The sequence below is a fragment of the Lolium perenne genome, chromosome 3, assembly GCF_019359855.2.
Source record: "Lolium perenne isolate Kyuss_39 chromosome 3, Kyuss_2.0, whole genome shotgun sequence".
NCBI classification, from domain to species: domain Eukaryota; kingdom Viridiplantae; phylum Streptophyta; class Magnoliopsida; order Poales; family Poaceae; genus Lolium; species Lolium perenne.
This window is the reverse complement of record NC_067246.2, coordinates 61,582,278-61,607,796: the sequence shown is the minus strand read 5'-3', so window position 1 is coordinate 61,607,796 and position 25,519 is coordinate 61,582,278. Positions and strand designations below refer to the sequence as shown.

Sequence of the window (25,519 nt, the reverse complement as noted above, 5' to 3'; positions counted from 1 at the left end):
TTGGGCTAACATTTGGTGTCTTCTCATATACCTTTTTTTTTACTTACTTGCAGGATTTACTGTGATATTTATTTGTGTTATATCTTGCAAGTTTTGCCTCTTGCTTTAGTTTAATAGATATAATTTTCTTAACATTTGGTAATATCCTATCCATTCCCTCTTGTTGATAGACCTCAACATTTCACTCTATACCCATCGCTTTTGAGTTGATTCAAGTACGATTGACTAATTTACATGTCCATCTAGCTATTTATGGGCTAGTGTTTCTTGACAAATGACCAAGTCGAGGTAGGTAGGACGGGAAAATAGATAAACTTTGTTTCATAAGTACACTAGGTGCATATCCCTTGGTTGACTAACCCACTCATCACTTTATGGTTGTGTGCCCCTTTTAATTTGGCCCTCATATTGAACTTGTCTTTCATTATATATTATTATTTTACATGTTCAATGGATAGGTGTTCAGATTTTGTAGGACTAAGTGGGACATGTGGATGGAATTAGCTACTCCCACAACACAATGATCTCTGAACTCAGTCATTTTTTTGCTCCATCCCATGCACTTAGTGTTCCCAACATCCAACACAAGATCCATAGGAAACAAAATTCGCACAAACCACATTTAACTCAATGATCTTAAAACTTCACATGATCACTCCAAGATGTGGAACCTAAGGCCACAAAGGGAAATATGGCTAGGAACTCATGGGATGCAAGGTGAGATGTCGGACCATCACTTAGTCGTTGAATCTGCGGGAAGACCAAGAACATGCAAAAACATTAAACACGAGAAATCACATAACTGTAATAAACTTACGTTTTTGGTTACCACCGCGAAATCAGGATTAATCACCAAGTAATAATCCATGGGATAATGATCAAACAATCTTAAAATTAATGAATAAACTAAGCTAATCATAATCACATTCATATTAATAAATGAAAATTAAACTACAGAATGATACGACATCTCACGACCGTTGCATCTGATCTCCCATTATCCAATAATAATATCTCCATCACACAATGTAAACAATTAAGGGAAACACCAGCCGCACAACAATCCGACGGCTGGGACACCTCGACCCCTTGATCTGACGGCCAAGATGGACCAGTTTTGATCCATGCATCTCTCTCCCTCTCCCTGCTCGCTCTCTCTCACGCAGACCTGCACTGTCGTCGTCCGGTATGTACCACACCCTCCAAAACGCCAAAAATTTCCCCACTTCTCCCCACTCCTTTCCCCTCCCTCCTCCCGAGATCCCATCCATGGCCGCCTCCCGCCCCCGGATCTGGCCCTGAAGGCCGCCATTGCTGGATCCGTTCCGGTGGTATCATCCCCCCTCCCCGCCGTCGCGTCCCCTGTCTCTTATATGTACCCCGTTTATTGAGGCCGCCTGTCCTTTCCCTTTTTTTGGCCGGTGCCTTCATTGGTTCTTGATCCGTCGCATTTGGACGGTGGAGCTGTCCGAGGGCAAGAAATTGATCCGTTCCCTTCGTCTTCTGCTTACCTTTTGCTGTTGCTGTCGAAATCCCCCTGTCATTGCAATCTCCTGTTGCTGTTGCAAGGTGCGTTTTTTACATATTTTTTTCCGAGGATCTGCAAGCACGGATTCGTTCTCGGGAGGCCGGATTCTTGCGTTGGTTCTTTGATTGCGGGGAATTTGATGTGGTATTGGTGCTGCCTAATTCTGCCGCCATGTGGAAGCAATTTATTGGCAAGCTGTCGTGGAAATCGCTGAAATCAAGCTCCGGGGGCGGCGGCGGCGGGGGCTCGCCTACGGCGAAGTCGCATCCCATGTCTCCCAGGGAAAATGGGAGCGTGGGAAAGCCGAACGCCTCGCCTAGGTCGCCCTCAGGGGTCGCGGGAGGCGAGGGGAGATCCAGGGAAGACGCCTTCATTCAGAAGGTGGATATTTGCTGCACGGTGTACGACTTCGCCGACCGGGGCAAGGACTCGCCGGAGAAAGAGAGGAAGCGGCAGGTCCTCATGTCCCTCGTCGACTCCATTGGCGCCGCCGAGGAGCCCCTCACGGAGGCGATGATGTCGGCATGCGTGCACATGTTCCGTGTTAACCTCTTCAGGGTCTTCCCGCCCAAGGTCCGATCAGCCACCGTGGGGGCATCAGAGACAGAGGAGGACGAGCCATTCTTTGACCCCTCTTGGTACCATCTGCAAGTTGTATATGAATTGCTTCTTCGGTTTGTGACCTCGCCATTTGTTGATCCCAAGGTAGCTAGGAAGTATGTGGACAGTTCATTTGTCTCGAAGCTGCTTGACCTGTTTGATTCTGATGATCCGAGAGAGAGGGACTGCTTGAAGACAGTCTTGCACAGGATATATGGAAAGTTCATGGGAAATCGACCGTTCATCCGTAAGGCCGTGAGCAATATCTTCTATAGGTTCGTCTCTGAGGCAGATCATCACAATGGGATAGCTGAGCTGTTGGAGGTGTTTGGCAGTGTAATAAGCGGGTTTGCAAAGCCATTGAAGGAGGAGCATAAGTTGTTCCTATGGAAAGCGTTAATTCCGCTTCACAAGCCTAAGACAGTGGGTGTATATCTGCCACAGCTGACGTACTGCATAACACAATTTATTGAGAAGGAACCGAAGCTTGCAGGAACTGTGATAAGAGGTCTGTTGAAGTACTGGCCAGTTACAAATAGTCAGAAGGAGATGATGTTCTTGGGGGAGTTGGAAGAGGTGCTTGAGTTGATTGATATGGCTGAGTTCCAGAAGTGCATGGTACCATTGTTCCGTAGGATTGCAAATTGCCTCAATAGCTCCCATTTTCAGGTAAGTTTCTTGCCCAAGCCATTGATTAATGTTTCTCCCTAACTGTATCTCCGTTGCATGATCTTTTGTGTTAGAACAATTGCTAGGGTTAGAAAAACCAACAAGAAACAAGAAAAATCTTCAGAAACATGAGTATGGGAATTTAGCATGAGTCCCTTCTGGTAGGAAGTTATCATCACCATTGTTTTACAGAGTAGTCTCAAAGCTGTATACTGGTCAATATATTGCCTGTTTTATATTTTAGTGGAACAATTTTCTTTTCTTTGTACTTTTTAAATTTGTTAATGCCCCTTGCATGGTCCCTGCAGCTTTTATGGTATAGTGGTTATTTTTAAGATATTTGATCAGTGGTTCAACTCATTCCTTGTTGCCTAAAGAGGGACCAAACACCTCAGTTGCCGGTTCTAGTGCAACTGGTGGTCTCACATTTGAATATAGGAAATACCGTGCTATTGTTCAGTTATATCTTATACTCGGTGTGTGCCCAAGTCACAATAACGCTAAATCCCCAGTCCAAAGGCAGATAACATGCAACTGGGTGAATTAATGTTTTGGAATATGTTGGTGTAAGTTTTGGACTTGCTGTCATGTTATGAATTATGACTATGCAACCGCCCAAATAAATTAGATACCTAGTTTTTCAGAGCTTGACAATCAGTTAGGTAGAATTCTGCTTTTCATTGGAGATTATAATCAAATGTATGGAATATGCAAACCACAGGCATGTATCTGCAATATGGATCATGTTTCCTTCTATCCACCTTTTAGTAACTTTGGTGGCATTGTTTTAAGCTGATAATAAAACCATCAATTGATTAAGAGTGTCATTCGAAATAAATAAAAAATCACAAAAGAGAACATCCTGTGACAGGTCAACGTTTCAAAGGAAACAAATCAATGGTTAACTACTAAAATGGGGCAACATCGGTTGCTCTGGAGAGAACTGCCCCTCTTTTTCTTATTGGAGATGTAGAAATGTACAGTAGATGTAATATTAAGTGACCTAGCACTAATACTGTTTTCTTGGTTCATGACTATGCTCTTGAATAATTATTGCAGGTCTTCGCTCTTGCAGTTGTTGGCCAAGCTCTCTATTTTATTTCATTTCTCCCAACAAAAGGGTTAACTTATTTCCCGTCTTTGGCAGGTTGCTGAGAGAGCCTTATTCTTGTGGAATAATGAACATTTGTTCGATATGATCTCCCAAAACCGTCAAGTGATCGTGCCGCTCGTATACCCAGCTCTGGAGAGAAATGCCCGATTGCACTGGAACCAATCAGTGCTCAATGTTACGATGAATGTGAGAAAAATGTTCTTCGACATGGACGAGAGATTGCTCCTGGCTTGTCAGAGCAACTTCCAAGTGGAAGAAGAGAAGCGAGCCGCAACGGAGGAGCGTCGAAGGCTTACATGGGAGCAGCTGGAACGGAATGCTGATGCATTCCAACCAGCTAACACGAGCTTTCCAGCAGCCCCTTCTTCGGCCCCTCCAGTAGTTCCCACAGTTACATGACACACGTCCAAATATACTCCATCCCCAGTTCCTTTGTTCCCTAGCTAGCTAGATGAAGTTGTTTGCTTCTCTGGGATACAGAAGGCATTTTGTTACCTTTGTAAACCCCACCGTGCCAAAGTCTGTAATTAATAGTTGTCGATTTGAAGACAATGAATTCCTTGATTTTTTTGCGGCGAATTCTCGAGTAATGGGCATTGCCTTCTTGGCAAAATCTTGGTTGATTCTACCTTAGTGTTCTTTCAAGAGTGAACACTAGTGATTTTGTACGTGAGGATGGCAATTTGGCAGCCAATTTTTGTACGTGAGAATTGCATCTTTTCTTTCTTGACAGTGTAATATAGTGTCAGATTCACTTGATTGTGAACAAAATGGCTTGTCTAACAACCTATGCATGTTCATTTCTATTATTTTCTACTCAATTAGCAATATGGTGTAGAATATATACTGTAAACAAAAAACAATCTAGAGTAGATGGAGGAAGAAAACAAGAGTTGCTGAAATATCATAAAAATCACTTTTGAACTGTTGTGTTTTAGGTTATCTACTTGCTCTACCCTTGTGTCTTTCGTGTGCGCATGTGATCTCATGGAAAACACATGACAAGCACATTCTCAATAGAATATGATTCTTTTTATCATAGAAGAAGCTCTATCATCGGAAAGTACCATGTGCACATGAGCACCAGTGTTGCCTGGACTTTTGGATTTTTGAAAATTTTCAAAACCTCGCTCTTTTATGTTTTCAAAAATTATGGTATTAAATATGTAGATAGATTTAGACACGAGGAGTGTAGTCAGAAAAGTCCCATTAAAAATACTTTGTATTTTGAAAAATATAAAAAAGACAAATTTCTGACTATAAATAGTAGTACAATTGTACGTATAATTTGTTAGTTTACTGTCAGAAATTTGTCTTTTTTGCATCTCCCAAAATATAACGTATTTTTTGACGAGACTTTTTTGATTCCAATCCTCGTATACACATCTATCTACATATTTAATGTCATAATTCTTGAAAGCAGAAAAATATAAGAATCTGAAATTTTCAAAAATTCAAAATTAAAGGGAGCACTGACTCCCATGTGCACAAAATCCTTGTCCATCTATCATTCTCAATAGAATATGCTACAGCCAAGTTTACCCACCTAGCTCTGCAGAGCAGAAACCAATATTCACATGATATTTTTGGAATGTTTGAGCTCGAGCTTTTTCTTTAACCACTTGAGGTTGAGCTGAGCTCACTATATAAGAAGCATCAAGGCATCAACCATGCGTGCCGTGTGCCCCCCACATTTTCTACCTTTTCTAGCTTGATATTTTGGAGAAAATTTGGGATATGTATAACCCTCCGGCTACTACGGCCATGTCCAGAAGCGCCATGAGGAAAAAGGTTGCATCTATTCTTGGTAGGAGTAATATCGTTCTTCTTGTCACATGCTCTGGCTCCTCACTTTTATGCTTCAGTTTTCCATGGTGTCTCTACCAGCCTTTAAAAAAAAAAAAAAAATTGGTTCCTTTTTCCTCTCACTTAGGTGCAATCTATTGCACTATTTTTTGTAGAGCTCTAGTATTCACTCTTTCAGGCTAAGAAGAGGATTAGTTACTTGTAGGGTTCATGTGAGAAAGGGCATTATTGACTTTAACATGTTATTTCCTTCTGTTTTTATTTTAATTTCGTTTTTCACAGAGACGTGTGATTTCGTTTTGCAGCCTGTTCACTGTATGCTGCTGTTTCTTCTGCTAAGAGACCTGCGGAGTGCTGCCTCTGCTGCTGCGGCTAATAATGTTTTTTGCTCCTGACTACGATGAAGATTTGTGTTTAGTTAAAGGTCTTGTTATTATCTGGAGTGCCTCTGCTGCGGCAGCTTAAATGAACTTTGCTCCTGATCACAACGAATATTTGTGTTTAATTGAAGTTCTTGTGGCTACTTGTATCTGTAATGAACTCTTGTGGTTATTTGGTCTTGTGATTTTGTTAATTACATTAACCAGTGGGCTACAAGCCTCCAACTATCTTTGTCTTGGAGTAGTGCAACCACTTCAAGGTAGGTGCAAACTTTCTGAACACTTGGTAGATGAAGAGTTTGGTTGAGATTAAGCATGATTCAATCCTCCGGCTATGTTGTAAATATAAATAAGTAACTTGGGCTATGATTAACTGAAGAGGCGAGCTTACAGAATCCATAAGATGAACTGATAAAATGGATCATAGAAAATAAATAGTTAGAGTGAATCAATATTATGATACAGACATTCCTCTATCCGAATATTCAATGTAAAATCTGAATGGGATAACTACAAGTGAACTTTTACATTAAAAAATCAGCGCTTACCATGAAATACTGATGCTAAAACAACTGTCAAAATGGACAATGGCTGGCACTATTCAAGATTTGGTGTTCTAATTGACTACCTGTGTTCCTAGTTACCCAGGGTCATGCGTTGCTAACACTACCACTCACCTAGACCTCAGAAGATGAATGTACATGCAAAGGCAGTAAGTAGAGTTGTAAAGAACACAGACACTACATTAACACCATTGTTGTCCAGTATGTTCATTCCAGAAATCCTCCTTACGGTAGGACCGCCTACTCCAACAACCTGCATAATCATAAAATAAGATCAAATAACCAAATTATGGATCGCAAGTGAATAGGGTATTTAAACATGTAGTTATTTGCATTGCTTTGAGTTTCATACCTTTTTGCGAACACTGCAGTACCCACTATACTGAACCGTTGCGCCCAGCAACGAATCAATCAGACTTCCACATAGGCCAGCAGCTGTAGCTAGGGGTATAACAAGCAGCTGCCTCCAAAATACATCAGAAGCACACTGAGTGGTTAAGAATCCTATTAACACAAATGCAAGCCCAATCGAGCATCCAGCTGCTGCTGCTGCAAGAATTCCATCAATGGTTACCCCGCCATTGGTCCCCTTCCGCACCCTCTAATGAAGTTTCATGTCAAAAGAAAACATGAGATTATGTTCATAATGAAGTTGTTCAATTAGAAAATAAGATTTAATGCATACCTTGAATGTGGTGATAATTCGTGGTTCGGATTTGCTAAGTATGCCAAGCTCGGAAGACCATGTATCACCATTGCAGCAAGAATAATGTCCGATAACACCACCGATAAGGGCAGTTACAAGACCCGACTCTTTTGAATCCAAGCATCTGTCTTTACCTCCAGTAATTAGTGTTATAAGGACTGCCAAGACAGTCGCAATACCGCTGTTTGACAATACTTGCTTCCTGCCAATAAGAGTGGTGCGCACCTGCATTAGAAAGATTCAGAAGGGAATTTTCTGAAGACGAAATGCATCTTCTCAACAACAGTGATCGCAACATTTATCAAACTTAGGAAATATAGAAACACAGGTATCTTCCTCATCTCATTACATATGTTGAGTTATTTTCTTCATTAAAAATATCTAGTTAAATCTAACAACTGGAGAAAATTTCAGGGAAGGTGTAACAGAAACAAAGTAGCAAATATTCATGGTTTTTTGGTCTGTTTTCTGCCAAAAGTTCATGCAGGGTTCAACTTGTGCAGCAATCAATAATAAAGCTACTGGGCTGAAAGAGAATAGCCACGCCTCAAGATTACTCTTCGACTGAAACCAGCATAATTAAAGGCCTCATAAGTTCTGGACTATACAAGTTAATTAAGTTCTCCGTAGAAGAAGGCTGACTTGTTCTCATAATATTTGATTTCTTTTATCTCTATGATCAGACTCACATTGACATAATCGATAACACAACTCATATTCTCTCGATTCCTTTGTTCAACAGACGTTTCGCACCACGCGGTGAATTCTCTTTAGAGAGATTATATCATCATCCTACTCTGCAAACACAATCTGAACCAAACACATTCCAAGTTTCTTCTGTCAATGTAAACCATCTAAATTTTGTTCAACCACCCCATCCAAGGCCATCTCAAACCAGTTAAATCCACCATACACATCTCGGGATCCTGCAAAGACCTTGTTACTGAATTATACTAAACAATCAAAATCAAGCACCCCTAACAACACAGACAAAAGCTTTTCAAGAAATTCCCATCTCTCCAGAGTATCTATCGATCCACTGCATCTCCTAGGTCAATGGGGTAGATGATAAAAAGCAAGCAAGAGAAGCAGCGATCTCGCTCACCAGTTGCGCTGGCCGCCCTCCTTGAACTCGGGATCAAGCGCGCGCTTCCTTGCCTCGCCGACCCTCGTCACCCGCGACGCCGTGAAGAAGAACACCAGCAGTAGCCCCGCGAACCTGCAAACGTTCGAGCCAGAGAGATCCCGTGACGATTCACGAACGAGTCCCCTCTCAAAGATCTCCGAGCTTGGGTAGCGCGCTCTCACCTGTACCCGGCGACGGTGTGGGCCACCATGGCCGGGACGCCGACGAAGACGGCGGTGTAGTCCACGGACTTCCGCCGGACCGCGCGCGCCGCAATCGCGCCGCCCGCGGCGACAGCCACCGCCCCGCGGATCCAGACGCCGCCGCCCTGATCCATCGCGGCGACCTCGCCGCCGTCCGTCGTGGAGATCCTACAAACACCGCCGATTCCCCGACTCCCGGTTGCTCTCTGGAGCCGCTCGCTGGATCGATTAGCGAGAATTTTGCAGCAGCAGCAGCGCGAGGCGAAGGTGGCTTTGCTGCTCGCGCTCGTGGCTCGCTGTCCTGAGATTCCTTCAGGTTTAAGAATTCAGAGCCGGAAGTCGTTATGTCTGGGACTTTCTCAGGAACCACCTTAACGTTGTCTAGAATTGTAATCCGTGACCATATTTTTAGGTATGGTACCACCTTGACATTGTTCCGAATTGGCAACAGAATCTCGCGAAGTTTAGACTTCAAATCATACGCTAATTAGATCTATGGGTAAAATAAAAATTCAATGGAAAATGTACATGTTTCTCAACCCGGACATTTGCTAGCATCAGGAGGGTGAAAAGAGGGAAACGAACATGCTTGGAGAGTTAAGCTCGTCATCATCATCATAAAACAACTAGTACTACACTTTAAGATGAACATCATCATACTGCTACCTCCTTTTCAAAAGATCATGATAACCAGTTCAAAAAAAGATCATGATGATCATAACACTGCTACTACCAGCATGCATCTCTGGAGCACCCTACAAATCTGAAGTTTCGGAATAGCTCTAAAATCTCCCCCTGCCCCGCCCTCGCCCTCGGCCCCTTCCCCGCCCGCGCCCTCGGAAATCTCTTCTCCCGCCACCACCCATTTCTTCGGGGCCATTGAAGCTGAACATGTTCATCCGTAAGCGCTCCGCCTCTGAACTGACCGGAATTCTCTGAAAAGTGTCGCATTGCCATGACAAAATAGTGTTGTCAGACTGGTGTTACTGAATGCTTTTAAGAGAAAAGCAATATGAGGTGGGAGTAAAACTAACATGGGAATCTTCCATATCTAGTTGTTCCTGGAGCTGTCTTGCCAGCTCCTCATCTCGACTAGTATCTTGTATATGGCGTTCTGCTGTGGACACTGAACCAACTGCTTTTCTCCTCTCCCATTCCTCGAGGGTAAAGACTGGAGCATCATCCTGCTTGTTCTTGCCCTTGAATCTATGACCCCTACCATGCCTATCTTCGGGCATTGCCATTTTCTGCAGCAGCTTCTGTGCGGCAGCTTGGTTTTGAACAGGGACAGCTTCGCTTACTGCATAGTGGAGATGAAGAAGTTTGTAAGTTCTAACTGTGCCCAAAAAATTATGTCTACAAATTTGGATGAAATAAACTGAGGGTTTGAGAGGCCAACCTTCTTTTGGTCTGATATCTGAACTGGCTTGTTTGGGTTCAACTTTACTTTCTGTATTCTCCTTGTTCACGTCAGCTGAAGCTTCATTCACAGGTTTGCCAATGGGATTAATCGATGCACGGTCATTAGCGACTCCCAGATCCCTAGATTTACGATCTTCGATGACATAAGAAATAGGTCAGAATGGTTCACAAATAACAGGTACATCACCAAAAGTTTTGCAAAGCATGCAATTGTCTACCAGGTTACTTTATATGCAGATCCAGAAAATGTAAAAAATGACAACTATGTACATGGAAAAAAATGTTCACTGCAAACATAGAGGAATCCTTTTTTTAAAGGAAATAGTTCAGACCAGCATACTCTGCCAGCATGTGGATTTCATAACTGCAATACAAAATATTATGCCAATATTTACTTAAGCTGCTATCATTTCCTGCAAGTAGACAGCTGCACACAATGGCAGGTTTCTAGTGAACATACAAATACAAGCGTAAACAGAAAGAGAAGAAATATGAATCGTTACCGGGGTATGCTTGCAACTGGAATGTTCTGTTTGGACGCAATTCAGTATCTAATTTCTCGAACGGTGGAGGCCCAACTCCATCGTCATTTTGGGACAACCTCAACGACGGGCGTGATATGCCTGAGTACTTTTGGTTCATTTTCCATTCTTCATACAAAGATTGGACAGTTCCCCCGATGACACTCACATTTTTTGCACTCAAGCACAATATGCCATGGTTTACTGGAATCTTGTTCTCAAGACGAATCTATAGAGTGGGAAAGCAAAGGAGAAAATACAGACTAATGTCAGTATTAAATAGATAGCCAAAGCATCTAAGTGGCAGATATTGCATGTTATTTTAAGTGTAGCAGATTTGAGAAATAAATAATGTCCAGCAAAGTGGCAAATATCATATTCGACCATTCCTAACCAAAAGTCGAAACTTAAGATGTACCCCTAAAAATGCTAATGAAGCAAACTCGAACAGATTGTGGGACAGAAAACTAATGGGAATCAGTAATACTATATCCCAACTCCAAGCTCATGCTGCAGCATATCACTTCAAAGTGTTCTACTTCACACTGCTCACATAGAGTAGTATCTTGTCTTCTCCAATGATTGCTTATGGTTCATGCTAGACGAGTGGAAGAACTACATGCAATGAGTCACTAAGCATCCTGCTTCTCCCCAGTGTTTGATGAAGTATTTGCCAGGCTTGTGTCCAGCCTTTAATCCAAATTGCAGTGATACACAAGATTGAACTAACTATCTAGGAGAACCAAAATACAAGATTAAACTACATACAGCGACTGTGCACGTTGCCTCTAGTATAAGACAAAGCCAAAAGAAATTGCGAATAAACAACCTTATGGTGAACTGACCTTGGTACCTGGAGCTATCTCTTCAGTGACGAACGGGATAGGGGAAAACTCAATGGCCACTGCTTCAGAAACACCATCAGTGAGAGCAAAACGCAGAAGGCGCCGTTGCTGCGGGTTCTTAAAGGAAGCATCAACATTGCTGCTATATATGTCTCTTACAGAAACTACCTGCATAAATTCGACGGAACAGGTTCAAGCGGGAAGAGGATCAAACAACCAAATACGTCTACGCATCCCAGAGGCAAGAACAGCATATGCTCAATTCAAGCAGTGGGATAATGCAGACTCAGCCTAGATGCAAGGTAATGGGATCACAGTTCGACAAGATAGACTGCATTGTTCCACACCAAGTTTGCCCCCTGGCGACCATAGAGCAGCCAATGACATTCCAGGCCACATGTAACTGAGAGAAAAACTAAGAGCGGCTTCTAAATGAGACATTCCCCCACTTGAAAACTAAGAACAGGCGTTGGGATCGGTGATTAACCTGCAGGACGATGGGGCCGTGGAGATAAGAGAGCCGCTTCCCCGAGGTGGCGGAGGCTCGGTCGGGGAGGGTCTTTCCACCGAAGAGCCTCAGGTCCGTGTCGAGGAGCACAGCCTCCACGGCCTCCGGCGACGCGGAGGGGGAGGCGTGGACGAGGGCCTGGATGGACTCGTCCGCTGGGTCACGGAAGCGCCAGCCGCGCGCGGCGAGGGGACGCAGGAGCATCTCCACTTCGGGTGAGGCCGATGAGCTGGGCGCTTCCGCCGCCATCGTCGCCGGCGCGGTGAACTGCTTTGCGGCGAGGTCAGGGCGAGCGGGTTTGCGTCACGGCTAGGCACTTGGAAGCTTAGGACACGAGGAGGCGCTCTCAGGATGTTACCGCGGGCGAAGAGCGAAAGCGGGTTTATAGAATCTGTAAAGCCTGTGACTAGTTCTCGGCCGACTCAAAATTAACTTTGTTTTTAGCAAATGACATATTCAAATCTCAGTTACATTCCATGTTGCAACTCATAACTAGCTTAAATCACGAAGCAAATCTAGCGGTTTGGAGCATTTTTATTAGTTGCATCCATATTTACAATTGAAACAAAAAAATCTTAGTTACAATCCCACTGAAAAGAAAAGCTTAGTTACAGTCCATCTTACAACTCAGGCAGGGATTCACGTGTGATGTGTTTGATTTGAGTCATGACTTTTGTCATGTTTTATCTCTCCTTGTTAACATGGAGTACACTATTCATTTTTTTACTCTTTGATGGATTTTAGCGGACCCAATATACATATCAGCAACAAAATAACATCAAATAATCTACATGTGACAATCAAAGCGGATTTGGTGTGAAGTGTTAACCTTGTTGTTTGGTTTAGTCAAACCTTAAACATTAGCATGATCGTCTATGTGGCCCCTCCTGGTGTGTTGAGATCAACCAAGCTCTAGGAATGTTCGTGAACATATGTAAGTAAACTAAAAAATTCTATGCTTAAGTCTTCGCCGATCAGAAAATGGTAGTGTTCTTGTGCCACTTCCCCTACGAAGGCCTTGTTAACATGGCCGCTATCAGTTGAGGGGAAGGGGGACTGGTGATTGGTGGCTTGCATTGCAACAGCTTCGAAGTTGTGGTAAAAGGTTGTGGCATGTGCACGTCGCTAAGGCAATAACAATGAAGGGAGGTACAAGTTCATCAATCATCTTTACTGAGAACATTGCATATTTTAAAATTGTTCTCCATCAAAATCGTTGACTCAGGTAGCAAATTGGTTTGCATGGTAGGTGTGGCTTTTGAGAGCTTGTTGTTGTGAAGACTAAATTGAGTTGGTCGTCTCCAATTAATGGAATTGAAGACACTGCCTTGAGGAAAAGAAAGATGAAGGCGACCGTCACGGAAGCAACTGTTGTCTTCTTCTAGACATCATGTATTAGTTCAACCAATGCTATCATGTATTACAATAAAAACAACTTGGAGAGGATTTTGTACTGGGATTCTAATGACTTCCCTATTGTAGATTTGAAGTGGCTTTTGCCATTGTGTCATGCTAACTAAGTGGATGATTTTCTTATACTTAATTATAATAGACTGAGGTCTTGGTTTCACTCTTATAAGAAAAAGAGGCTTGATCCCAGAAAAATCACCATCCTTTGATACTGCATCGCATCTTATACATATTCTTGGCCGATAAATGAAATCCCTCCAAGACAACGCAATTCGTACACGACAGGATTTCCTTTGGCCTCAAGCTTAACAATTTGTAGACATTTGGATTTAGCTACAACATTTTCAACAAGGGCAAAACTTTTGATAAAAAAAATACTACCAAAAGAGTAGTGCTTATTATTTACATTCTTATAAAATAAATTTTGCTTAATTAATAGACTAGGGCAAAACTTTTGCTCCCGTTTCAAAAAAAAAAAAAATACACGCATGCTCGTAGTTGTGGTGTTATTTTATATCAGGAAAGCCGATGGTACTTTGAAAACCGTACCCCAACGCTACGAAGGTCGCTGGATGAGGCACCCAAAAATGATACTCTTTCTATAGGAAAAGACATAGGAGGAGTTCCAACCTCTAACTCCATGGAGAAAAAATGGTTTCGCATTGGTTCTTGGAGTAGAAGACATTGGTTGAACCTAAAATTCCAAGCCATTTCGCCACACTGCTCCAACCTCCAGTTTGGTGCCGCATCCTATGCCCGGCGTCACCTCGTCACCGCTGTCTCAAGGCTCCAAGGTTCCGAGACAGTTCGATTCATGCACTACCGCCGACAGGGACCTGACCCAAGGACGACGCACCAGGTAGAGGCACCACCCATCCCGGTCGAACTCACTACAAAAGGCAGACGAGCGAGTAGGCAGCCGGCCGCAGCCGAGAGGGAAGAGCGGGCGAACGGCGACCAGCCTGGCCTCCTCCCGGCGAGGCCCGCGCGCGCTAAGGACATCTCCAGCGGCGCGACGTTGAGCGACCGTTTGTGTCCGTCGTGACCGGAAATACGTCTGGGGCCTGTTCCAACGGGGTGATGCAAAGTGATCGGGCTGTCCGCGGAGACGCAAACCTGGCCCAAATATGCGCCAGGTTTGCGTCTCGGCGGACGCTCGGCGGACGCGCAAACTGTCCGCTCGCTTCCCCACCGGGCCCGCCTGGCAGCGGCACAACTGCTTCGTCTTCCGCGGTATTACTTCTGGGCGGCGCGCTGCAGCCTTTGCAGGGGCCGCGTTAATGGCATGCCTCGGCTTCCGCGAGCGTGCACAGCTAGTAGGCGTTGCACTGGTAGGCCATTGAAGGCGAGATGGCGTTGGAGCCTTAAAGGACGCTGCCGGCGCCCATTTCCCCGACCAAAACCATTGGCAAAATCCCACAGTAGCCACCACACCGACGCCATGGGGAAGAAATGCTGGCCGTTCCGGAAGACGAAGAACGACCAGGAGGCTAGCGGCTCGCGTTCCGGCAAGAAAGCACGGGTCGGCCGGTACGTCCGCGTTGACCTCGCTCGGCAGCTATGGGAGGAAAACCGGCCGGTACCATGGCCGGACGCGAACTTGCCGGGAGGAGGCTGGTACCTGAACTCCCGGCGCGTGCCGGTCCCCCCGTGCCGCGCTCGGGCCGAGAGTAGCGCGACGAGGTGCGGCACCGCCGCACGGTGTTGCCGCCGGATCTGCGGGAGGATCCGGCGTACGCGCTAAACTCGTACAACTGGATTTCCTTCGGGGCGTGGGAGTTCGACGCGCGGCACCGCGCTGCCTACCTCGCCGACGTAGACTACTTCGAGCGCGAGATCGCCGCCGAAGAAGAAGAGAACGACCACGAGGACGCGGACGAGGACGACGACGAGGACGAGGACAGCGACGTGACCATGCCGCAGTACGACCACGATGACGGCGGACCGGCGTGGGATCCGAGAACCGCCACGGACATTTCGGAGGAGGAGGCCATTGCCATGGCACTCGCCAACAACGAGCAGACGAGCTCAACGAGCTCGCTTTGTGGGACGGGCTCGCAATCCGACTCCGCGAGTCGGCGCTCGCGCAGGGAGGCCGGCGACTCCTCCGGCCACGCCGACGCGTTTCAACGTCCGCGCTCACGCCGTTTGCTCAGCGTGGGATCCCCGGCCCACGACCTCTCGCCGTGCGGCGGTACCTCCTCCACCGCCGGCGTACACGCTTCCATGGCCGACGCCAGCTGATTGACCTCGTCGGCCGACGACGACCGATGAACGGCGCCTATTTTAGCACCCCTTTCTGGCTTTTTTATGTCCTTTTTATTATCATGTAAATTATGGCGTATGAATGAAAAAAAATTATGCGTCGTGCCGCTGGAGCCACCCCCGACGCAAACGGACACCCGGACACTTTCGACCATTTCGTCCGACGCAAACGGACACGACGCGTCCGTTTGGACGTCCGAAATGCGTCGCGCCGCTGGAGATGCCTTAAGAGCCCCCGCGAACCAGAACACTCCTCCCTCGTTCTTCTCGTGCGTGTTGGATCCATCGATCGCGTGTCGTCGCGTGGGCTAGTGGATGCGCGCGCGCGAGCTCGTGCGTGGGGATCTGATCCGCCGCTCCGTTACCGAGCCAGTTTTTGTTCGCACCTCCTAGATTAATTAGTCTACCCCTGCGTTTTCCCTTGGAAACTGGAAGCCTTCTCACCAGAGATCTAGCGCCACTACACTTCTCTTCGAACGGAGAACCTCATCTCGTCGTGCTGTCGGTCGACCATTCGTTCCGTCCCGATCAGAAACGCCTCCGATCACCGAACTAGCCCTTATCTACACACAGAGGAAAGAAAAAGGGTACTCATCTGTTAATGCGCGTGGTACCCTGGGATCTCGAAGCAGCGGGTGCCCGGTGGCCTCTTATTAGTTTGACACTAGCTTAAATAAAAGGTTGTGACAAATTGTCACTTACTTGAGAATTAACCTAATTTTATGACATCATCGAATGTTAGTTGCAACTCCTAGGCTTGGATGAGGAGGCAGCCTCCCCTCCAAGAATAGGCATGGTTTCAGAGAAAGAAAGAGCGGAAATGCAGTTTGGCTCCCGGGTCTATCTACTCCCGCTTCCTGAACCAACGAGCCTATGCCAGGTGGAAGCTCGTGTGCGTACTCTGTTCTGTATTGATCTAAGTATAAAAAGTATTGAACGGTGTCTTTCGCACTCGCTAGACGTTCGCTATTGCCGGTACAGACTGTGGGCTGACATCCTGGAGACCTGGACCAAGTTAACCAGTCATGGAGCCGTCGAACAGCCCGCAGCTGCGCAGCCTGCATCACCAAAATCAACTACTACCAAAATCTGGCGCGCGCAACTCTTCAGATGTCCGTCATCAACGCAAAGGCTACGCCTACGCTGATCGTGCTGGTCGTCCTAATTAGCGTGCTATTGGGATCTGCAACCATTGAAGTATGTAAGGCAAATATTTTCAGATTAACTAGTCACTGCAACCTTCGTAGTTCATGCGGCAGCTTATCTGAAAATGTTTCCTTATGGTGTCCTCTACTTAGGCCGCATGGCGTGTTAGCTACCTGTAATGTACAATTAATCTCTTGTAAGCCTATGCCCTCTACATTGTTAAATGGAGATCAATGTTATTAGGTCATCTCCAACGGGTTGTCGCATAACGGACCGCTTTTTTGTCTACTTGGGTCCGGATGTGACGGCCTGCGGGCACGAAGTATGCCTCGGGCCGTTTGCGGCCGGAGGTAGCCCTAAGTGCTCACATATACTTTAAATTAATTTACATAAATTTGGGATCCCAAAGCTCCTAGTTTGCCGGCCGCCTCCTAGTCATCGTCGCCGAGGTCGATGAAGATGTGCGGCGGCGGCCACACATTGGTTGCCGTAGGAGGCGGTGGCAAGTAATCCGATCCTGGCGGTGGCGCTGACCCTGCCTATTCCTCCTAGGAGGCCGGGATGACCTCGTCGACGAGGGTCCTTTTGGCACGTTACTCTGCCAAGGAGATGACCTAAGCGCGATGGCCTCCTCCTCTGTCAACTTTGCGACTTCCTCCTCCATTGTCCGGTAGTCGAGGTCGTCGTCGTCTTCTAGCGGGTCCTCGGCCGTCGCATGCTGGTAGACGACACTCAGAAACATCGGCACCCGAGGGAGGGGCTTGGCGTAGTAGGTGTACACCCCCGGTACTAGGTTTACGCCCTCGGTACTGGGACCAGTCGGTGTGGTCAGCGCGTGACGTGGGGTTGGTGTAGCCCCACGGGGCTTGAAGGGTGCCTCGGCCTCCTCGTAGTGGACGTCCTCATTGACGCAGCAATCGAGGTGGGCCTCGACAATCTTGCGCCGGCGTCGTGCTCGGCCTCGAACCACCGCGCCCATAATAGGGAATCGACGGCGTATGCCGGATATGTTGTAGATCTGGCGGCATGTGGGCGCATCGGCAGAGGATTTTGTGGCGACGCGCGAGGCCGTTCCTCGGGTTCACGGGCACCGGCACGTGCGCATGGTTGAGGTGCCATCCATGTGGGAGTTGCGCGTCTAGCAAGGGGAGTGGTGCCTCGATGTCGGCATACAGGCACGTCGTCGGCATGTTGACGTTCATGCTAGCACGCGACGCGGGAGGTGGTCACAAGAAAGGAATCGAAGGAGGTCGCGGTGTCCTTGCCGTGGGCGCGGGGGCGTTCTGGCGATCGCCATTGCCGCACGCGGGCCACCGAAACAAGACTCGAAGGCCTCGTGGTCGTTCTGGCCGGGCCGGAACCAACCACCACCTCCCTTCTTCGCCATGGCCTGGAGGTGGCTAGGGTTTGGGAGGAACTCGGGGGGTTTGGGAAGGTTCTACGATAGTAGGGACTAGAGTGAGGGGTGGCCGGTGACCTTCATTTAAGAAGACTAGCGCGCGTGGGCCTGAGCCTCCTTGCCTCTCTCGGCTACTGACACGCTACTTACGCGCGGTCCTATCCATTTCTCGGGAAGACGCGCGCGGATATGTGCGCCATCCACAACCACTGTAAACTGAGCGTATAAATGTGTACGAAATGGACTTATGCGGATGTGAACGACCCCGCGATCCGTATGAGGTTGGCTGTTGGGGCTTGCATTTGAACCACGCGAACCGCGACGGACGTCTAATGTCTGGATGTAGCAGCCCATTGGAGTTGGACTTTGAAGTGCAAATTAATTACAATTATATTTGCCACTGCAAGGCGCAGATCCTCAACACTCGAATCCTGCATTTTCTTATTTGGCTCACACACACACGGTTGAATGGCCAATATTCGATCCCCGGGAGAATTCATATCTGTACCTTTATCATGTACCACGGTCCATGTAATCCTGCATTTTCTATTCCGTGACCGCTCGTTACTGTTCAGCCCAGCATGGCTACGACTATACAATGCTCCACCACAGTATCCTATTTTTCTGCTGCTGCTGTGTCAGAGTGTTGTCCATAGAACACCAATCTCACAGCAATATCCGATGGTTCAGCTGTCAGGTGCAAATGCACCCGGGAGCCAAAACTCCACTTCCAAGAAAGAGACACTACATAGCATGCATGTGTTGCTCTATATGTGTGACCCTTTATCTCTTTTTTCTACGTGAAGTTGCAGTTTTTATTGGAGAGATAAAATTAATCATACTGATTTTGACAACTTCTAGTTTTCTATGCCACCGTTGCCCGTGCCTTAAGTAGCACAAATTACGAACCAATTCAATGGTTGAGACAGTTGCAACGACTCATGATTAGCACAAATCGTGAGACAATCTAATGGTGTATAACTTTTCTAAAATTGCAACAAATTTGTAGGCAGTAAAATTGTTGTTGCACACGAACCACAATGCAATTTTATGATTTAGAAGTCGGCTCAGAACTTAGCAAAACATTAAATAAAAACGGTGCTAAAATTATCCACAAGTTCCTGTCTTTTTAAGGCTCTCAATTGAAAAAAAAGCTCTATAATTTTAGTCCTTCAGTGAGAGAGCTCGATGCTTATCCTCTCCCTCCAGATTAGCGGCCCCACCACGTCCTCGTCCTGTAACGTAAGCCAAAAAAGCCCAGAGAAAGAGACAGAGAAAAAGAACCGGAAAATAGTATACTCCCCGTCGAATCTTCCACTAGTTTTTCCCGTGTCTTGGGCTCTCTCTTGTTCGCTCTGGGGTCGTGTGAGTGACAAGGGTTGGTGAGCTCGGGATCAGTTGGCGACTTCCCTTCTGAGGTTGTTGTCCGGGAATTATTTAGGCCTCACCCCTCCCGCTGTTCTCTGGTCTTCTTGGATCTCCGCCTCAAATTTGTCTCCCTATTCTCCAGTTCTAGGTTCTTGGAGGAGAGGAGGGCGGCAGGCATGGGCAGCATCGCCAAGCTGGCCAAGAGGGCCCTGGAGACGGAGGCGCCGGTCATGGTCAAGGTGATACAGCCCCTGCTACCGTTCCCACCTCGTCGGACTCTTTCTCTTCTCCCTAATTTCCCGGTCTAATCTGGTGCCCTCTTTCCTTTCTTCCAGATACAAGAACTGCTTCGAGGGGCCACGGATGTGATGTCGCTTGCGCAGGTAAACCAGCCCGCAATTCTTGGTTTGACCTCTTCATTTACTTTGGGTTCTAATGGCAGAATAGTTTCGTATCACTGCATTTCATTGAGCAAAGAAAGCAGTAAAACTTAGTGTACAGTATTCGTCATTTCTGTTAAGAACTGTCCCATACATGGTCTCCGTAACTCGTCCAAATCTTAAATTAATTCAGGGGTACGGTACATGTGAAGTATAACGTACTATATTGACCATTGACTTATCTATCATACATGGATGGTCGCAGATTGATATGCTAAGTAGTTTTCAGGAGTTCCCCTGGCTGGATTTCCTGAAATGGTGCTTATGCTAAGTCTTGACTGCAGGGAGTTGTTTACTGGCAACCTCCTGAGGCAGCTCTGAGCAAGGTGGAAAAAATCATACGGGAACCATCAATCAGTAAATATGGCGCTGATGATGGCCTTCCGGAACTTCGAGAAGCCCTTCTCAAGAAGGTACCTCTTTTTTCCATCTCGGGTTATATATGTTTCCTTACATTAGATCACTGTGCCATGATGCTACCAAGCCTTGCCACAATGTCGTCACCACCCATGTGCATGCGAGAATTTTTTACTAGAGGATATTTGATCGTAGTGCTGGGAGTAATATAATGAACTGCATGTAACCGATGCAATGTCTAGACTTTATCAAACCAAAGGTTTCAAAATGTATGTTTGTCTTCTCATTACAGTGGATTGAAGGGTGAGCTATATCCCATCACTACTGTACTGTTTATCGGTAACTGTTTGTATGAATCAACTTAGATGACCCCCTTTGAAAATTTGGTAGGTAAACTCATGGAGTTGAGGGCTATAGAACATCACATGGACTTCATATCCAATGCTTCGTTTGTCGGTTTTGAAATTAGAACAGGACATTCTTCATTTTCAAAGTTTATTTCGTTGTTTGTTGATTATTATCGGGATAAGTTCTGTTTTTGGAAATCTAAAAGCATTGCTATTATTTAACTCGAATCACATTAACACGATCCTCGATTTCTCTTTAGTTTCTTGGCATTATGAACAACTAAATTATCCTGTGCTGATATTTTTTAAATTGTTTGCAGCTTCACAGAGAGAATAAGCTAACTAAGTCATCAGTTATGGTGACAGCTGGTGCAAATCAGGTGCAATACATACTTTTCATCTGGTTTACTATAATCTTTTTGTGGAGTGCCTCATCTAAAAAAAACTATTTTCAAGTTTCAAATATTCCAAAGAAATTTACATGTACATATAAGTGGTCTGCATATCTGTAATTTGTTGTTAAATAATTTGCTAATTTGTAGGCTACAAAAAAAACAAATTTATTGCTCCAAAAATGCAAAATAGGTCTATTTTGCTCCACATATTTGTCTTTGTAATGTAAATAAAAAATAAAGAGATATGTTGATGAAAATTTGTATGTAGATGTTGCACACCTATATGTACCTGTATACTTTTATCAGATTTTTTGAGATTTCAAAATGCAGCTTTCATTTTTTTTAACAAGCTCCCTGGAGCTCCGGAGCTATTATGACTGTAGGTTCGCCTCCCAGTTTATCTCTGTTTTAGTTCTATATAAGACTGTACTTCCTTGTATGGCTGCTATACCAATATCTTATTTAACAACTAGTTTATCAAATAAATTGATCTCTTGCATCGATTTCTGTTGGCAGGCCTTTGTAAATATTGTTCTCACCCTTTGCGATGCTGGGGACTCAGTTGTCATGTTTGCACCATATTATTTCAATGCCTACATGTCATTCCAGATGACAGGCGTCACTGACATATTAGTTGGTGCTTGCAATCCAAAGACGCTTCATCCTGATATTGGTAATATGACTACCATCCATAATCTAAAATAAATTTCCATGATTAGCTTACAAGGTCAATACGGCGTTAATCTGTTAGATTAAGTGATTCCACCCATATGTTTTCCTATGCTGTGACCTATGCATGTGGTAAAAAAAATTTCTATACAGACCGCATGGAAAATTAGTCCATTTTGGAAGCATACTTTACGTTGTGCCTAAATTGCAGATTGGTTGGAGAAGGTTCTTAAAGGAAATGACCCGATCCCTAAACTTGTTACTGTTGTAAATCCGGGAAACCCCTCAGGAGCTTTTATTCCCAAGCCTATGCTCCAGGTCACCTCTCTGTCCCTCCTCCCTCCTCCCTCCTCCCTCATTCGCTCACACGGGCATGCTTGTACGCACGCACACGCCTACACAGGTGGAGTTGGCGTTGACTATGTCCTAATATTGTATTATCATTTCAGAGAATTTCAGACCTGTGCAAGAGTGCTGGTGCATGGCTTTTGGTTGACAATACCTACGAGTAAGTTAATACTAATCAAATGCAAATGCTATACTCGTGACCATTTCCCTTGTTGTTCCTTCTAAACATAATCAATCCTCTCTCATATTTAAGTTTTTTAAGAAAGTGCAGACATGGAACTAACAAAGAACCTCACATGGATATGGTCACCTTAAATCATGGTTAGAGTTCCGGGGGACATGTCATTATCAGCAACTAAATAACCACTCTATGGCTTCTTGAAATTCAGTCCAACATGGCATCCTCGCTGATAGTTATACAAGGATGACTTATAGAATGCATTTTAATGTGAAAGCATTAAGCTATTTCAGAGTACACCAGAAATAACTTAATCAGATTGTAAATGGCATTTGCGATTATCTGTAAATCGAAGTATACAGGCTAACTAACCGCAAACTATATTGGTAAAGTCTCTGGGTAATGGTATTGCTGAAGAACAGATCAATACAGTCTGAACCTGCTAAGAGAAGGGAAATCTATGTTGTGCAATGATCGTTTGTCAAATTTGGTTACATTCTCCTGCTCATAAGCTTTGGAAAGTCTTGCTTTTGTCCTCGACTCTGGGTTTGAGTCCATTTCAGCATATCTACCTATTGAAAGTCTCTTTTACTGTTCCCACTTAAATCACTTAAAGGTGTAGCGAAGAATAGGTTAACCTACAGGGTGGCTTACAAAAAATAAAATAGGAGTTGAACTTGAGTACAGAGTTTTCCCCCTTCATCTTCCAGAAAGTAAGCTGAAACTAGACTTAGTTTCGAGCAGCGTGGTGACCACTAAGCGAGCAAGTGGTATTGGAAGGAACGTGATCTATTTTAGCCCGTTGACTGGGCAATCAGTATTTTTTCTTCTTCTCACTTATCTGTCATTTCTTTACATTGCATATCATGTCTACAGATTTACTTGAGTGTCTCGAGTTGTTGATTAATAAAAAAATTCCTTAGTTTTGCTTGTCATTTCCCTGATTTTGGTGTTAAAGATTCTACTCCCTGAACTGAGATTTTTTGGCAAAAAGAACCACCTGCGCGACTGTAATAAAAACATGGACCATCTGCGAGTCAAATTGGCAAATCCACTGTGGCAGCAGGCCGGCCAGGTGAGACGTGTTACCACTGCCGGAGGCGACATGGCCTGCCACCATGGCCTGAGGCGGCATGTCCGTGTTAACGTACGGAATCTATTTGAGGTGGCCCTGCCGCCACCAGCCCCAGCGGCACCCTCGCATAGCAGAAAAGATCAGAGGAATCAGCGCCCAGCAAAGCTGTTGTGCACACTTTGGTTCAATTCGTACTGCATCTGCGTGCACATGCTTGCGTAGGTTAGGTATGTGCTGCTCATAGTGCACTGGCTGGAGTGATGGGTGCCGCCTCCACCCATGACATGCTGCCTCAGGCCGTGGCAGCAGGCCCTGCCGCCTCCGGCAGTGACGGCAAGCTCCATGTGTCACCTGGCCGGCCTGCTGCCACAGTAGATTTGCCAATTTGACTCACAGGTGGTTCTTTTTGTCATTACAGTCGCGCAGAAGGTCCTTTTTTGTCAAAAATTTCTGAAATGAAGAGGTTGACATTTGTACCCTGTAAAGGCGGATATACAAAAATGTTCCATTTGGAAAAGTTCAGTCCTCCTATTTTTTAGGCAAGTTGTATTATTCCATGCACATTAAACATGTTAGCGAATAATGTAATCGAAACATGTTTTCTTTTGCAATGGCTTGACTCATTAATGCACAGAAAATGACTGATTTTCTGAATCATTTTGGCATGCTACTTGCATTCAGTTGTTGTATTTACACTTCTGCTTCAGTATGACTTTCTTGAACTCAGTTGCAATATTGGTTGCTGTTTTTCAGATATTTTATGTATGATGGAATGGAGCATTACTGCTTAGAGGATGATCACATTGTGAACCTCTTCTCATTCTCAAAGGCTTATGGAATGATGGGGTGGCGTGTAGGATACGTAAGTGTGCCATGCTTGTTGTCGATCTTTTGCTTTGTCTTCAGTTGCTGGTTTAGGACTCAGTACTGACCCCTTTCGGTTTCATATATCTCCCACACACACTTTAATTGCTAGTGCGCCAGACACTTCTGGAACAGTGAGTGCAGTATAAGTAACTGGCTCACTGTGCACTCTGTGTTAGTAAGGAGATGATCAGTTAGTCTTAAAAGAGCTAATCGGTTTGACTGCTGCAGATTGCATATCCAAGTGAAGTCGATGGTTTCCATGCGCAGCTCCTCAAAGTGCAAGACAACATCCCTATATGTGCTTCCATCATTGGGCAGCACCTGGCGCTCTACTCATTGGAGGCTGGTCCAGAGTGGATCAGAGAAAGGGTGAAAGATCTAGTGAAAAACCGCGAGTTGCTTGTGGAGGCAATGTCTCCTCTTGGTGAGGATGCTGTCAGGGGTGGGGAGGGTGCCATCTACCTCTGGGCTAAGCTACCAGACAACTGTTCAGATGATTTTGAAGTTGTCAGATGGCTCGCAAATAAGCACGGGGTCGCTGTGATACCTGGGAGCGCCAGCGGAGGTCCTGGGTTCATCCGTGTTTCCTTTGGTGGGCTGAAGGAGGCAGAGACGAGGCTCGCTGGCGAGAGGCTGAGGCAGGGTTTGCAACAACTGGTGACCGATGGAATGGTACAGTAACAGCCCATCAGACAGTAAAAATACATTCTAGATTCAAACCGCACAAGTCCAATTTTTCGGCGATATAATTTTGCTGGGATTACTTAAGGGGATTGAAAGGATCATGTTTCCTAGTTCTTATGTCATATAGAATCGCACCATGCTGGAGCTGCCCAATGGACATGGCAATCGGTCAGTGTGGGTAATTGGGGTAGAATAAAAGCCATCCAGCCCCATTCCATAATTCTCCGTCTGGTACTTATCCCTTATTTAAGTTTACTTTATGCCTAGCAACTGTATACAAGTAAAGTACAAGAATTATAAGGTGTTTTTACTCTTTTGCGAGAGCTGTCTGTGCCCTTTGCTAGTTGCAGTTTCATCAGAGCTCTTGGAAACTGAAAACTACCCTTTCTTATAGTCGACATGGCAGCATTACTACTGACGAACGAACCAGACGCTTTCTGGTCTTGAACCTGAATCTCAATGCATAATCAAGATTTATAAGAAACTTATGTTGTAATTTAAATACTGCATTCTGCCGTGATCGGTAGAGAAGGTATATGTTATTGTGCTCATCCATCAGAATCGGCATGACACACTACTT

At 45.4% G+C, this 25,519-nt stretch overlaps 4 protein-coding genes across 6 annotated transcripts; 2 read left to right on the top strand and 2 right to left on the bottom strand.

Annotated features, from left to right (window-relative positions):
- Positions 1-1,157: 1,157 nt before the first annotated feature.
- Positions 1,158-4,537, top strand: LOC127341706 (serine/threonine protein phosphatase 2A 57 kDa regulatory subunit B' kappa isoform). Its single transcript, XM_051367635.2, has 2 exons — positions 1,158-2,797; positions 3,945-4,537. Exons 1-2 carry the CDS (start codon positions 1,700-1,702, stop codon positions 4,308-4,310), a joined length of 1,464 nt encoding a protein of 487 aa, XP_051223595.1. The 5' UTR covers positions 1,158-1,699; the 3' UTR covers positions 4,311-4,537.
- Positions 4,538-6,489: 1,952 nt separating this feature from the next.
- Positions 6,490-9,013, bottom strand: LOC127341708 (protein PGR). Its single transcript, XM_051367637.2, has 5 exons — positions 8,675-9,013; positions 8,472-8,585; positions 7,346-7,568; positions 7,013-7,261; positions 6,490-6,913 (listed from the first exon to the last, which is right to left on the bottom strand). Exons 1-5 carry the CDS (start codon positions 8,827-8,829, stop codon positions 6,782-6,784), a joined length of 873 nt encoding a protein of 290 aa, XP_051223597.1. The 5' UTR covers positions 8,830-9,013; the 3' UTR covers positions 6,490-6,781.
- A 271-nt stretch (positions 9,014-9,284) lies between these two features.
- Positions 9,285-12,334, bottom strand: LOC127341707 (uncharacterized). Its single transcript, XM_051367636.2, has 6 exons — positions 11,971-12,334; positions 11,484-11,651; positions 10,621-10,867; positions 10,095-10,250; positions 9,730-9,995; positions 9,285-9,630 (listed from the first exon to the last, which is right to left on the bottom strand). The coding sequence occupies exons 1-6, from the start codon at positions 12,238-12,240 to the stop codon at positions 9,478-9,480; spliced, it is 1,260 nt and encodes a 419-aa protein (XP_051223596.1). The 5' UTR covers positions 12,241-12,334; the 3' UTR covers positions 9,285-9,477.
- A 7,156-nt stretch (positions 12,335-19,490) lies between these two features.
- Positions 19,491-25,255, top strand: LOC127341709 (aromatic aminotransferase ISS1). 3 transcript variants are annotated; one of them, XM_051367639.2, is made up of 10 exons: positions 19,491-19,629; positions 19,728-19,818; positions 19,915-19,962; positions 20,304-20,432; positions 21,044-21,103; positions 21,635-21,791; positions 21,999-22,105; positions 22,237-22,295; positions 24,142-24,250; positions 24,484-25,255. In XM_051367639.2, exons 2-10 carry the CDS (start codon positions 19,756-19,758, stop codon positions 24,934-24,936), a joined length of 1,185 nt encoding a protein of 394 aa, XP_051223599.1. In that variant the 5' UTR covers positions 19,491-19,629; positions 19,728-19,755; the 3' UTR covers positions 24,937-25,255. The 3 variants fall into 3 exon arrangements, with proteins under 3 accessions (XP_051223599.1, XP_051223600.1, XP_051223598.1); XM_051367640.2 differs by having other exon boundaries at positions 19,507-19,629; positions 19,722-19,818; XM_051367638.2 differs by having other exon boundaries at positions 19,516-19,818.
- The last annotated feature ends 264 nt before the right edge of the window (positions 25,256-25,519 follow it).

Bases quoted from the DNA above. Each gene is read 5' to 3' on its own strand.
- LOC127341706 (XM_051367635.2), top strand. From the start codon at position 1,700: ATGTGGAAGCAATTTATTGGCAAGCTGTCGTGGAAATCGCTGAAATCA. The intron at 2,798-3,944 runs GTAAGTTTCTTG...CGTCTTTGGCAG, and splicing joins TCAATAGCTCCCATTTTCAG to GTTGCTGAGAGAGCCTTATT.
- LOC127341708 (XM_051367637.2), bottom strand. From the start codon at position 8,829: ATGGATCAGGGCGGCGGCGTCTGGATCCGCGGGGCGGTGGCTGTCGCC. The intron at 8,586-8,674 runs GTGAGAGCGCGC...GAACGTTTGCAG, and splicing joins CACACCGTCGCCGGGTACAG to GTTCGCGGGGCTACTGCTGG. The intron at 7,569-8,471 runs GTGAGCGAGATC...TCTTATTGGCAG, and splicing joins GAGGGCGGCCAGCGCAACTG to GAAGCAAGTATTGTCAAACA.
- LOC127341707 (XM_051367636.2), bottom strand. From the start codon at position 12,240: ATGGCGGCGGAAGCGCCCAGCTCATCGGCCTCACCCGAAGTGGAGATG. The intron at 11,652-11,970 runs GTTAATCACCGA...GAATTTATGCAG, and splicing joins ACGGCCCCATCGTCCTGCAG to GTAGTTTCTGTAAGAGACAT. The intron at 10,251-10,620 runs GTAACGATTCAT...ATGTCATCGAAG, and splicing joins CCAGTTGCAAGCATACCCCG to ATCGTAAATCTAGGGATCTG.
- LOC127341709 (XM_051367639.2), top strand. From the start codon at position 19,756: ATGGGCAGCATCGCCAAGCTGGCCAAGAGGGCCCTGGAGACGGAGGCG. The intron at 19,819-19,914 runs GTGATACAGCCC...CCTTTCTTCCAG, and splicing joins AGGCGCCGGTCATGGTCAAG to ATACAAGAACTGCTTCGAGG. The intron at 24,251-24,483 runs GTAAGTGTGCCA...TGACTGCTGCAG, and splicing joins TGGGGTGGCGTGTAGGATAC to ATTGCATATCCAAGTGAAGT.